The sequence below is a fragment of the Camelina sativa genome, chromosome 20, assembly GCF_030686135.1.
Source record: "Camelina sativa cultivar CO46 ecotype springtype chromosome 20, ASM3068613v1".
Lineage (NCBI taxonomy): Eukaryota > Viridiplantae > Streptophyta > Magnoliopsida > Brassicales > Brassicaceae > Camelina > Camelina sativa.
This window is the reverse complement of record NC_141899.1, coordinates 10,618,992-10,632,670: the sequence shown is the minus strand read 5'-3', so window position 1 is coordinate 10,632,670 and position 13,679 is coordinate 10,618,992. Positions and strand designations below refer to the sequence as shown.

Below are 13,679 nucleotides of genomic sequence, written 5' to 3'. Positions count from 1 at the left end.
ACTTCAGGGTTCTGTGTCTTATTGGGCGCTAATATTGTGTCCTGGTCTGCAAAACGTCAACCTACTGTGTCTCGGTCATCCACAGAAGCTGAGTACCGTGCTCTCGCTTCCACTGCCTCTGAACTCACCTGGACTGCTTCAGTTCTACGTGATCTTGGTATATCTCAATCATATGCTGCTCTTCTTCATTGTGATAACCTCTCTGCGGTACACCTGTCTGCCAATCCTGTACTTCACAACCGTTCCAAGCACTCTGATGTTGACTATCACTATGTCCATGAACAAGTAGCACTCGGTCTTCTTGAGGTTCAACACATTCCAGCCGAACTGCAACTTGCTGATATCTTCACTAAGTCCCTTCCACGACCATCCTTCCAACGCTTACGACACAAACTGAATGTGTGCCTTCCTCCCACACTCAGTTTGTGGGGGGGCTGTTAATGTTAAGCCTCAAGCCCAACAACAGCCTCCGGTCCAACAACAAGAAAGAGCCCAAGCCTCCCACCAAAGTCAACGATTCAAAACCCCTCAAGAGTACGATAGGACACTGCAACCTACTCTGTAATACAAGAAGACAAATGTGCAGGTTACACAAAAGGAACAACTGATTCAAACTGCGGATTCTCTGAATATAGTACTATCAAACCGTTTTAGTCCTATAGAAGCAAGTGGCTAAATGATAGAGATGTATCATACAATTCTATATTGTATCAAAGACCTAGAATGTTCTTTGAGTAGTATAAGTACCAACCTCTTGTATAAACAAAACTAAGTTTGATTCAATACAGAGTATTTTACCTACCTTCAAACTTCGTCTCTGTTTATTCACATATCGCTCCATGTGTGAATTTTCCTTTTTTCCAATAATCCTCTGATGGTGAACCACAGAGCTTGTAAATCTTATGGAGCTGCTCTACCTATTTCATGATGATCATAAGCATAAGTAATTATTCAGCATGCCGAACTCTCCTATAACATTTGTAGTTTTTAAAGACCAGTAAAGAGAAAAAGGTAAAAAGATACTTCATCAAGCAAGTTCAAAGTGCAGTGCAGGGTAATAAAAGTTGGCGATGCACACTGTGGGTTTACTTTTTGCTCATCTTCATAATCATTGTGAGAAAGTGCCATTTTTCAATAAAACTACCCAAGGAACCACTCTAGTTGCATGGAGAGATCTGAATTAATTTGGAATCTAATATGTTCATGTAAATTCATTGTCTATCTGTGTATGTCTGTGCATAAAAGCAGATTTCAAATATTTCTAAGAATGAGATACTAGGAAAAACACAACTTGCATATTAAGTATTGACTGAAATATTAAGATGATGAATTGACCAGATACCTCTGTCCGACCGGGCATAATAGGTCTTCCCGCCAATAGCTCAGCTAAAATACAGCCGGCACTCCAAAGATCAATACCTACACCATAATCAGTAGCCCCAAGAAGAAGCTCTGGGGCTCGATACCATAAAGTGACCACTCGACTTGTCATTGGCCGTTTGTGATTTGGATCAAAAAATTGTTGCCAGTCCAAAATCAGCAATTTTAAGGACCCCACCATCATCAATAAGAAGATTTTATCCTTTGATGTCACGATGAAGCACACCAAGACTATGGCAATGCTCCATACCAGATATCAATTGACGTATTAAACATTTCACCTGCAAGATGGAGGAGTAATCTGATCTTAGCAAGAGACCAAAATGACCTTATATTTGTAGAGGAAATTTTGAAAAGGTACTAAAAATAGCCCTATAAATATAGATACTGCAGGCCTAACCTCTGGTTCTGAGAACTTAACAACAGGACTTGAAGCAAGACCAGCCAAATCATGATCCATGTATTGAAAGACAAGGTATAAGCTACAAGACATCCTTGACGTAACCAAACCTTCTAGCTTCACAACATTAGGATGATCAAGTCTCCGCAACACAAGAATCTCTCTTGCCATAAACTTGACACTCTCTGGCTCCAAATTGTCAAACCGAACCTTTTTCAACGCTACGATTTTACCAGTCAAGATATCCTTTGCTTTGTACACATTACTGTATGTTCCTTGTCCAATCTACAACATAAAAGAAGAAGAAAAAAAGAATCCACTTGAAGAAATTTTATTAAAAAAAAAACACCAAAAAATATAAGTGGAATCGTCTAATGTGTAAATCAATCTAACACCTTATCGATTTTCTCAAAAGTGTCAGCTTTTCTTGGAACCCAACCATTCAAAGCTTCACCACAAACATCAGAAAGCCAAGAAGGCCAACCAGCAGCAACATGTTCACCACGCCAATGCTTTGAAGGATTACTCAACCGTGGATTAGGCTTTGACCTTCTCCGATCTCCTTTCGATTTCCTTTCTTTATCACCATTTTCCTCCTTAGGAAGAATCTCCTCATTCTTCTTCTCTACTTCAGCAGCAACAGCTCGATTACTCTTAGTCACTTGCACACTACTCCCTCCTTCTACTCCACTATCTTTAGAGCTCTTAGCTTGTTATTATTATAATAGGATCATTATATGATTGTTCGGGTATAAATAATCCAACAAGAATATAAGTAATGGGTGCTTTATTTTGTCATATCCAAAATTAAACTCTACTAAAACGAACTAAATCAAATTTACACTAATAACCATATTATTCCAATACCACGATACTTCTTTTATTTTATTTTCTCATGTTTGTTTGTTGACATCACCATCTCCGTCTGATATTCAAACATTGATTTGTTCACCTCCCGATATTTCAAAGAAGAACAAAAAAAAAGTAGTTTGGTTAGAATGACTCATTCATGATTATAATTGTTTTTAAAGTTTTAAAAATAAAATAAAAGGATTTGTGTGAATTGAAAAAAAATTAAAGTAAGTAACTATTCCATTCGAGTCCAGACAGCTGTGAGTTTATATAGGCATCGTCACGGGCTCCCTTTTTTTAAAAACCAAAACAAATAAAAAGATCTCACTTTCCTTTTTTTATTATTAAAAATTAAAAAAATAGAGAAAATTGTGGTGATTTGCGTCGTCTTCTCTCTCTCTCTCTCTCTCTTCCCCGATCCAATCTTCTTCTCCTTTCTCTCGACACAAACAAAGAAAACAGCTGAGAAAAACTCTTATTTTCTCTCTCTCCCTACATCATAAACCCCTTTCTTCTTCTTCTTCTTCTTCTTCTTCTCCTTCTTCTTCCTCGTAATAAAACTTCTGTTTCATCTGAGCTTCCTTCTTTCGTTTGATTTGAGCTTTGGGAGTTTGTTTGTGATCTCCGTGATCGGGGTTTCTTTTATTACTTGCTTTACCTATTTTTTTCACAATTCGCATTTTGTTCTTCTCTGATTCCAGAGAAGCAGCACAATAATCACTAGAGAATCTCTCTCTCTCTCTCTCTCTCTCTCTCTCTCTCTCTCTCTCTCTGTATGCGTCGGTTCTGAGGGTTGATTCGATTGTTTTGCGCAAGCAAGTCCACGGTGCGAATCTCGAGAACAATACAATAGACGACTCGTCTTGTTGTTGCTTTGAAATCAACGACCGTCGGCTCTTTGAAGACGCGGTCAATCAAGGTTTTAGAGTATCTTTTTGATTTTGGTTTGCGTGTGAATTCCGCATTTTCAAGAATTTTGGAAATTAGTGAATGCCCTGCCGAGATATTTCTCTGAGCCCAGCCGCTTGGGCGTAGATCTAATTTATTTTCAAATTACATAAAGAAAAAAAAACTGAGAAATCAGGTGTATGACCTCATCGCCGTCAATGGAGAACGGAGGCTCAGCCTCCTCTGTATCATCTGCTCTTCTTGGTTGTATGCAAGAATTCAAACTCTTCGAGACTCAATCGGTAAATAATAACACGATAGATCCACTTTGAAGTATTCGATCTGCTTTCGTGCCTAAAGATATTTGTAACGAGGTTCATGGACTGTCACTAACATGATTTTTGTTTTTTCAGAATTTCTACATGATTGGTTGGAATGGTAGTGGAGTGTATAGAATACTAAAGATAGACCGGCTAGATGCGTCTGAGCTTAATCTCAGAGAGGATTCCACTGCTTATTCTAAAAAAGAATGCTATGAGTTGCTTAAACGGATACACGAAGGGAACAAGGCCACGGGTGGGCTGAAACTTGTCACTCTTTGTTATGGAATTATTGGTATGTGTTTTTTTTTTTTTGGTCTCAAGTTATGTTTACTGAAGGGTAGATCCGTAGATGGTTTTACTTTCCAGCTTTGTTCTCACGCCGTTTATGTGCTCTTCAGGGTTCATTAAGTTTTTGGGACCATATTACATGCTGCTTATAACTGAAAGAAGAGAGATAGGTGAAATTTGTGGTCACGTTATTTATGAAGTGTCAAAGAGTGAGATAATTGCATTGCAAAATTCTAGCGTGCTTACCAACTATGCAAATTCGAGAGACGAGAACAGGTATGTTGATATATCTTTTGCTACATTCTGTGTTTTTTTTTTTACGTATATTTAAAATCCCAGTGCTAAAGAGAGTTCTGTTTGGTGAAAAGAGAGAGTGCACGTTCCCTTCCACCCATTTTATGAACTGAAGTCATTTAACCCTTGCGTTTTTCTATTGGTGTTTCCCACTTGTTTATAAACAGGTACAAGAGACTCCTGTGTATGGTGGACCTTACAAAAGACTTCTTTTTCAGTTATTCGTATAATGTAATGCGAAGTTTCCAGAAAAATATATGCGACCATGAGAGTGGAGGTTCTCTCTATAAGAAAATGTTTGTGTGGAACGAATTCTTGACTCGGGGGACCCGACATCATCTTCGGAATACCCTGTGGACAGTAGCATTGGTGTATGGTTTTTTTAAGCAGGTGAGAAATTGTATGTTTTTCTTCACCATTTACTATCAGAGAAAAGAAAGTTTCCCCGAATTCAAATACAAATATTTTTCTTCTTTCCTCACAGCTATAGTCATTTTATTTGTGTATCATTTTCTTTGGGTTAATTATTTTGCATCCCTAAATCATGTCTGTCTTGCCCAAAGGTCTGGAAAGAAGCTTTCTGTCTCACATGCAAAATTTAATAGTTATGATGTATCAATTTTGATATTATTGGTCGTGCTATTTCAGATACAGCTATGATACTCTTGCATTTTTGTTCTCAAATACCTTGATAGTCTCACAGTACTGTTTAGATTTATGGATGCTGAACCTTGTTTTACTGTGCATGCAGACAACACTTTCTGAAGCTGGACGGAATTTCAAACTCACTCTAATTGCTAGACGTTCCCGCCATAATGCTGGAACCAGGTATCAGATTTCATCACTCCATAGTTTCCATTTCTGTGGTAACATGTCTATTATAACTCGTTCTGTATTCTAACCTTTAGCAGTAACATGAAATAATTGCAAATAAAGCCCACATTGCTAATCACATAGGAATGCATGCGCTAGAGTTGTGCAATATATGTCTATCTCCAGGGTTCTTCCAACATTGAGATTTTAATTAGGCATCTTTATTTCAGTTAGTTATTATGCTTAGTTTCTCCTAAACCCCGCTTTTGCTTTTAGGTACTTGAAACGAGGAATAAACGAAAGTGGCAATGTTGCTAATGATGTGGAAACAGAGCAGATAGTGTCGGAGGACGTTCCTGTAGACCGTCCCATGCAAATAAGTTCTGTTGTGCAGAATCGTGGCTCAATCCCTCTATTCTGGTCACAGGAGACCTCAAGGATGAAAGTTAAGCCTGATATAGTATGTAAGTGTTATTTATACTAATACTGCCTGGTCACCTCTCTCCCTCCCTCTCTTTTCTTTGTGTTTGAACACCTCAATGTCAATTCCAGTGTCAAAAAAGGACCTGAACTATGAGGCAACTAGACTTCACTTTGAAAACCTTGTGGAGCGATATGGAATCCCCATCATTATTCTGAACTTGATCAAGGTGAGTTGCCTAATCTAGCTTTTTTCATCTATCACGCCTAAATCATCACTTCGTTGGGTACTTTTTGTATTGGCAAGTGATGCATCTTCTTACACCTTAATCTAGTTATACTTTTAATGAAACAAACTATTGTGTGTTCATTATATTTTTGATGCTCTCACATCTCAAGCTTTCACTGATGTCTCCTGTTACTTTTGACAATCCATAGACCAAAGAGAGGAAACCCAGGGAGTCGATTCTCCGGGCAGAGTTTGCTAATGCAATTGACTTTATAAACAAAGATCTGCCAGAAGAAAATCGGCTTAAATTCCTCCACTGGGACCTGCACAAACATTTTCACAGGTATCTTTTCAATTTGCGATCCAGCTGCTTCAGATAATGAATATATATCAATGCATATTTCTATATAAACCAGTTTTCTCTATTCTTTCTTTTTTTTCTTTCAGCAAAACAGAAAATGTATTGGCACTTCTTGGAAAAGTAGCTGCCTGTGCTTTGATGTTGACAGGTTTCTTTTATCATCAACTTACACCAGCAATGAAGCTTGAGGGTTATATGAGCTTGTCTTCTTCTGAGTAAGCCTTTTTGCTTGAGTTCCTGTAACGTACTTGTTCATCATATATATTGTTCTCCGATTTATATGTAGCTGTGGGCTTTCAACTGAATCTTGTCAAAGTAGTTAATGGATTTATTCTCCTGGTTATCTTCCTGCAAATGTGGATAACTTGTTGATTGTCACCAATTATCCATTATTTGTTTTACTCTTTGTAAATGGGTAATAGCCATTTCTTGGTGGAAAATGATGTCATTGAAATATTTCTATTAGAAAAGTTAATTTCCTGCAGCGATAGAGTAATTACTTACAGTACTAATGTCTTAAAATTGCAGCGCCGATATGTCTCCACATAATAGTTCTGATGATGATAGTGGGGAATATGATTCCTTAGAGAAGAATTTTTGCCCAAGAAAGAATGCTGCAAATGGCGATTATGATATCAAGCCTAGCAGGCTCCAGAGGGGAGTGCTAAGGACCAACTGCATAGATTGCCTTGATCGTACAAATGTTGCCCAATATGCATATGGTTGGGCTGCTCTAGGGCAACAGCTTCATGCTTTAGGAATTAGAGATGCTCCAACTATAGAACTTGATGATCCTTTGTCTAGTACTTTAATGGGATTATACGAGATGATGGGAGACACACTAGCTTATCAATATGGCGGATCTGCAGCCCACAATAAGGTAATTCTATTTTTTACTTTACTCGTATAAGTCCTGACATAGCATCAGAATGGTTTTGTTCATGTTCATATGGAACTGTCCATATTAAGTCTTCTGCTAGAGACAGTTAGTTGAAACTAACTACTGGGCTATTAATTATGTTCAAAATAGATTCCATATAGTCTCTGGTTGGAACGATTCATGACTGGCTCCATGAGAAAGTACATCCCTTTTCTCGTCGAAGGAATTTATTATTCACAGTTAAAAAACAGCTGATGTCTTTTAAAAATAAATGTTAACTCATGAAAAATCTAGTTTCCTCTGTGCATCCTTGTTTCTCGGTATAACATCAGGAATCCTTCATGCATGCTGATCCACCATCGCTTATTTGAACCTATCTGTAGCTTTTCAGCTGATATTATTATTATTATTATGATATGATTCTTGAGTTAGAGCAGCATGTACATAAGGTAAATATTAAAATGTTTTTTTTCCTCATGAAACGTTTGGAATTATGGATGATATTGGTCTATAGAAAAGCTGGTCTGATTTCTGAGCTTAGTCTTTGATGTACAAGAATTACAAGGGACCCTTGCTATGTCGTCTATGTTATATCTCAACCGCAGTTGAGCCCTCATTATCTTACTTTCGCCAAAGGATTTCGGACTTCAGTTAAAATTCCTTTTGTAATCTGTCCCATTGTTCTGAACTGAATTATGATGTTTCGATCTTCTGCAGCCGACTCAAGCTAAAATTATGTTCACTATTGTTGAGATACACTTTGTTGATTCTTAGAATTTCTGGTGTGCAATAGGTTTTTAGTGAGAGGCGAGGCCAGTGGAAAGCAGCAACCCAGTCACAAGAGTTCTTGAGGACTCTGCAACGTTATTATAATAACGCATATATGGATGCGGATAAACAAGATGCCATTAATATGTAAGCTTGTCTCTTTCACTCTATTGTATATATCCACGTTTCACGTTAATCTCCCAGAGACTTACAGAAATCCTTTGGGCCTTTGTGGATTCCTGTATGCAGATTTCTTGGTACTTTCCGGCCTGAACAAGGGAGGCAAGCGGTTTGGGAGTTGCGTTCAGGTTCCCACTCTAATGGACAAAGTGGAGAGATAAGCATGGGGGAAGATGAAAGGTAGGGTTCTGTGACTGCAAACTTGAATTTTAGATATTCACCTATTTATAAAATTGCTGCTGCCATGTAGGTAGAGAGGTTTAGTGGTTCCATTTTCTCCTTGAGACAATTTTTGATGATTGTATGTGTTATACGAATTTGAAACACATAGGCTCTACAGATTTTAACATTGTCCGTTCACTGGAATTATATATCTCCATTCTTCACCATAACTTCCAATTTAGATCCCGCAAAACTATTGTGACCCTTATCATATGATTTAGACATAAGGAGGTATGAGCATTTGTTATTGACGAAAAACTAGGATTGGTTTGTTAATTGCATCGAACTGTACCTTAATCTGTACGCTCTATATGTTTAAGAATTTGCTCTGTCTTTTTTGGTATGTCAAATTTTCATCTTTATTAGCCTTCGTCTTAAAGTGCACAAATATAATAGACTTTGTTTCGCCACATCTATGATCATAGCTCTTAATACTATGCTTCCAGGTTTCTTGTGAAGAGGTGCTTATCAGATGGGAATATTCTCCATGAAAGTCACACTCCGATGTCCGCAATGAGTAGAAAGAGTGAAAGCATATCACATAAAGGCTTTGTGTCGTCACACCAAGTGACTCATATAATTTCAGAGTCATCACCAGATATGCCAGCTGCCGGTGATGTAACATTATCGAGGTTTGTTCAAATCTTTCCTACAATTTTCTTCACTATAGCTAGATAAAATATGTGCTGCTGGTACATTTAGCTTGAGTCTCCATGCTATGTATGCATTATAATTTTGCTGGGTGCAGCTCTATTGTGCTTCTGAGTTCTACCCATGATAGCTCATATATTCATGAAGTGGTTGTCTTTATGCTTCATGTAGCTAAGATAGTGTGTGTGCTAGTACATAGTAACACTTGTCTCTCTTGTTGGTCTTGATATTTAGCTATAACATCTCTGTAGGTGTACTCCGTCAATGCCTAGCACATATTTTTTTGGAGATGCCCAAAAGGTTCAACGTAATGGTAGTAGCTCCAATTACTTGTCCGAGCAAGAAGATATGTCTAGTGTTTCAAATTTCGTTGATATTGAGTGGCTTTCTTCGTCGGAAAATCTATGTGAGAACGATCAATTGTCCAGGTAAAATTACTGTGCACTAAAGACATCAGTTTACGATTTTAAGCAGACAATAGGGGAACCAGATCTCATTCCACAGAAGTATAAAATTTCTACGTCTATACCATTTCCTCGTCCATCTATCTAAAAACACAGCTGATAGATGTCGAAAAATGTTAAAACTAAAATTTTTAAATATCCATTTGCATTTGGTTTTCACCATTGATGACTAATATAACAATGATAGCGTATTCCTCATGAATAATCAACAATTTTTTCTAGTCATGGTTTAGTCAGTTTTACTACGTATAACGGTATAAGGTCATGCAATTCACATTGCGTTCTCTTGGCAGGCCGTCATTGCTTACAATATATTCAACCGCCGAGACGTCTTCATCAGAAAATATCACTACTGAAGCAAAACAACCGACGCCAGCTATGAGTGAGAGTGGATCAAGCAGCAGGAAGGTCAGTCTTCCATATTCTAGTTTGCATATCTCTCTAGCAAGTTTTGTACAGTGAGAACTGGTGTTACTTTCTGCCATCTACCTCGTATAGATTTCTATATGATATCTTCTCTGAACCTGGATGAACCATTGGCTAAACCTTGAACCACGGAAGTGAGTCGTAACGAGCTCAGATTGGAAGTAGATGCTATAATAGGATTTAACGAGCAGAGGATATCTAGTAGCTGAACCTGTCACAAATAAACGGATTTTCTTACTCTCTTCTTTACAAAGCATGTAGTCTATGACTTAAAACGTTAAATTAACAAATGAAATGGTTAGAGTCTGGCCAATATTAGCTAATAAAATAGTTTTATGGGTGAAGTAATTTCAGCGCTGTGATTTTATTTGGTATGGTATCATACGACATATTTCACTGCACTCAGATGGTTTGATATTTTGGGGGCATATATTGTGATTTGGTTACTTCACTTGAAACTTAAACCGGATTTATTTCCTTTGGCAGGGAAAAGAACCTATGGGAACCGAACAATCTGTACACACAAAGATTCGCGATGATTTCCCAGATAGCTTCAAACAATGGGTAGCGTACGGGGAAGCAATCTGCCATTGAAGCTCTCTCAACCGTCCATTTCCAACAAGAACATACTTTGCCTTCACCATACTTGAGGTCTTCTGAACATTTGGGTATTACGGTTCGAACATGGAGAAGCGACTGGTAGAGAGATTCGCAGTGCCATGTATTCGAGACTTCACGGTGACGACCTGTCAAAAGAGATTAGAACTATTAAGAGGAGCAAATACTAAAATAGCTGAGAAGTTTGAGTTTGCAGTCTTGCAGAAAGAAAGAGGAAAAATTCATGTTTATGGAGAGAAACTTGTGAGATAGTCTGAGACTTACTTATGTTAGGCTCTTTAATTTTGGTTTGTGGTCGGATGTAAATATCTGTTTGTTTTTAAATCCATCTTGTATAAGCTCTTGTCTGTTCTGAGAATAAATCGATTCTTTATCACCCTCTAGTCGATTCGAGTCGCAACTGCACTTACGCGTTTGCGTTTTGCGGTCTGGAAAGAGATGTTGCTAGCCTGGCCATTTCATTGGTTTTAGAACTACAGTCTACAGTAGTATTCAAATAGGTGTTGACCAGCCAACAAGTTACTAATCGTAACGAGATCTTTCAAGGGTTCACTCACACCATCCCAGCATTGCCTAAATAATCAAAATAAATCAGACCAGATGATTTGTCTTTTGAATAACACATATAGAACTGTGTGGTGTGAATGATGTTACAGAACATCATTATTTGTCTTCTCTGTTCCTTAAGAGACAAATTCCTAATTCTATCCCTATTATTCTTTCAGATTATACTAAAAAAATTCCTTAATATAGAGAAACACTAGAAGGACACTTGAAAGCTGAAAGGAAAGTAAGTATCATTATTTTCTCTAAGTCTTTATTCCAGAAAAATATTTCCAACCTATCTATCAGGTAGGAACATAAATAAAAAGTTGAAAACCAGGTGTAGTATGCAGATGATTCTCATAACTTTTGTAAAATGCTAGTAAAACATATCAAATCATAAACACACGTAAAGTGAGGGGAAAAAACTTCTGACACATGGATTTGTCTCTGATGAATTGGAGTATCAAATTTCCTAGATGTTATCATATGCAATGTCATATTTGCGGTCTTTCGATGAACAGAAAGATGCAAACCTAATAGCAACGTGATAGATTACCATTAGATGTCGTGGTTTGTTAAAGAAAATGATGGATGATTGAATATAGCGAAACACTTTAATATTATTTTGTTGTTGCCTGATTCTGTATCAGAAGATGGAACTTCAATTCCAGAAATTAGGCAAACCTAATGGAAATCATGTAATGTTTGACTACTACCTAAAAATCAAAATGAAACATCACAATTTTTATTAAAAAAAAAGAAGAAGATGCTTAGAAATAGAAAAAAACTGTAAAGTATCTAATTTAACTTCAAATCCACAAAAATTATCAAAACTCAATTTGAATTTATAAGATTTAAAAAGATAATTTAAAATGTTTTCTTAATTTATGTGAAATTGCCAAACAAATTAAAAGAGATATTATTTCATAGAGACATGTCTTTTGTTGTCCTAAAAGAAATGGCCAAATAAAAGTTTTGATATAAATATACTTATTAACTTGCATAATTCTTCATTTCTTACCATTTACCTAGTTTGCTCCAAAAAACAACTCATCACCAAAAATTCCTTGTTCAAAGAGGTTTTAGACACCTTGCAGTTTTCGTAACACTGAAACAAAACTTTTTTAGTTAAGAATTATGTTGTTCAACAAACTAATATTAGTCGAATCGTAAATAGTATTTTGATTTTGAAAGATTACCACTGTAAAATCTATTAACTAACTTACATTATGCATTTACACAGACAGGCCCACACAACAAAAGCTTCTTTCTCGTTACATTCATCAAAACATAATGAGTATTGCTTTAATATGGATGAGGGTTGGGTGGAAACTCTATTGCTAATTGGTATATTTAGGCAAAATAGCCTCGGATGTCATTATGATTCAATAGAAAGCATAATGCAATATGTTAAGAAAGAACTGAAGAAGTATAGATTTGAAACAAAATTAGAAAGTGGAACAAACGTTGTTAAATGTTAAACGGGTTAGATGAAAGGTGTTATAATGGTAGCAAATTAGAGAGAAATAATAATCTATCTACCCTATTCCACTTCCTCTAAACTCACAACCATTTTTTTCTTTTGTTGTAATTGTCAGCAACCATTACTAAATCACAATAACAAAACAATAAACGAGAATTAAAATACCGCTTTCACCTACACCTCAAAAGTCAAAAACCACCCCACAGAAAAATAACAGTGGACTGTGTTTAGTGGACCAAAAATATTACTTTTAACGTACGAAACTGAATTAATCAAAATTGTAATTGGACACTAGCTCCTAAATCCTTATCCTAATACAAAATGATTACACAACTTTGTTATTTCATTATCCAAAGTCGGTGGAAAGCCGCGTCACAATCAACCAATATTGCTACAAGAACTCGTCCTGGCCTCCTGTTTTGTTGTTGTTGGTGTAGCTCCTAGATTCACTAATACCGTCGTTCCACGTGAAACCTTTCTTGTACTCCGACACGTGGTCGTCGATAAATGGGGATATGTATTGATGGCCATTTACAATTTTTTATTTGATTTCTTCCATCATTCACAACGTATAATTTCTATGTAGTCAAAGGGTATAATATTAATAACTTAGCAAATGAACAACAACTTGGAATAAAAAAAACTTAGCAAATGGATGACAAAATATATAAGTCGCTTCTGGAACATCCGATTAAATTTGGATGACAAACTATTAACGGAATATTTTTCCACAAAAAGGCGACTGAATTTTTTATTGCATAACTCACGAAACTACATTATCTAAACCATCAATTAAAACCGGAACACAATATTGGTGCTAGTGAAAAAAACATTGTTAAAGAGATATGAATTGTAAAAAGTAAGCAAAGTGATGATTGATCGCCAAAAAGACTACATTTGAATAGATCGTATTACAAAACAATCATAAAATATTATAATTAAAGAAAAAAAACTAATTCAATAGGTAAGTGACTATTAATTGTTGTTAGTTAAGTTATACATAAATCATTTTCATTGAACATATGATACCAATAAAATTTGATAACGTATAAAAATACTAGGAAAAATCGTGTAATCACGTGAATATATAAGTTATATATCATTCATCAGAGTCAGACATATGGGTTACTAACATTAATCAACCGTAATTTTTTTTTTACTTTTTTCTTTTATTTTTGGCTTACCGTAATTTT

At 36.3% G+C, this 13,679-nt stretch overlaps 1 protein-coding gene, 1 long non-coding RNA gene and 1 pseudogene across 4 annotated transcripts; 1 reads left to right on the top strand and 2 right to left on the bottom strand.

Moving 5' to 3' along the window:
* Positions 1–800: 800 nt before the first annotated feature.
* LOC104772411 (putative serine/threonine-protein kinase At1g54610) lies at positions 801–2,634 on the bottom strand (annotated as a pseudogene). Its single transcript, XR_015592244.1, has 5 exons — positions 2,623–2,634; positions 2,176–2,484; positions 1,781–2,065; positions 1,343–1,661; positions 801–917 (listed from the first exon to the last, which is right to left on the bottom strand). The product of XR_015592244.1 is annotated as a putative serine/threonine-protein kinase At1g54610 (transcript).
* A 302-nt stretch (positions 2,635–2,936) lies between these two features.
* On the top strand, positions 2,937–10,835 carry LOC104770461 (phosphoinositide phosphatase SAC4). 2 transcript variants are annotated; one of them, XM_087504669.1, is made up of 16 exons: positions 2,937–3,822; positions 3,934–4,135; positions 4,242–4,407; positions 4,593–4,815; positions 5,177–5,253; positions 5,515–5,702; positions 5,791–5,888; positions 6,097–6,230; positions 6,335–6,463; positions 6,777–7,128; positions 7,922–8,043; positions 8,146–8,256; positions 8,745–8,930; positions 9,201–9,377; positions 9,707–9,821; positions 10,326–10,835. In XM_087504669.1, exons 1-16 carry the CDS (start codon positions 3,721–3,723, stop codon positions 10,431–10,433), a joined length of 2,490 nt encoding a protein of 829 aa, XP_087360795.1. In that variant the 5' UTR covers positions 2,937–3,720; the 3' UTR covers positions 10,434–10,835. The 2 variants fall into 2 exon arrangements, with proteins under 2 accessions (XP_087360795.1, XP_087360796.1); XM_087504670.1 differs by having other exon boundaries at positions 2,939–3,822; positions 5,515–5,698.
* On the bottom strand, positions 10,287–12,617 carry LOC104770462 (uncharacterized). The gene is made up of 2 exons (XR_015592656.1): positions 12,025–12,617; positions 10,287–11,030 (listed from the first exon to the last, which is right to left on the bottom strand). It is a non-coding gene; the product is annotated as an uncharacterized LOC104770462 (long non-coding RNA).
* Between the last annotated feature and the right edge of the window lie 1,062 nt (positions 12,618–13,679).

Coding starts and splice junctions, on each gene's coding strand:
- LOC104770461 (XM_087504669.1), top strand. CDS start 3,721: ATGACCTCATCGCCGTCAATGGAGAACGGAGGCTCAGCCTCCTCTGTA. Junction 3,823..3,933: donor AACTCTTCGAGACTCAATCG/GTAAATAATAAC, acceptor TTGTTTTTTCAG/AATTTCTACATGATTGGTTG. Junction 4,136..4,241: donor TCTTTGTTATGGAATTATTG/GTATGTGTTTTT, acceptor TGTGCTCTTCAG/GGTTCATTAAGTTTTTGGGA.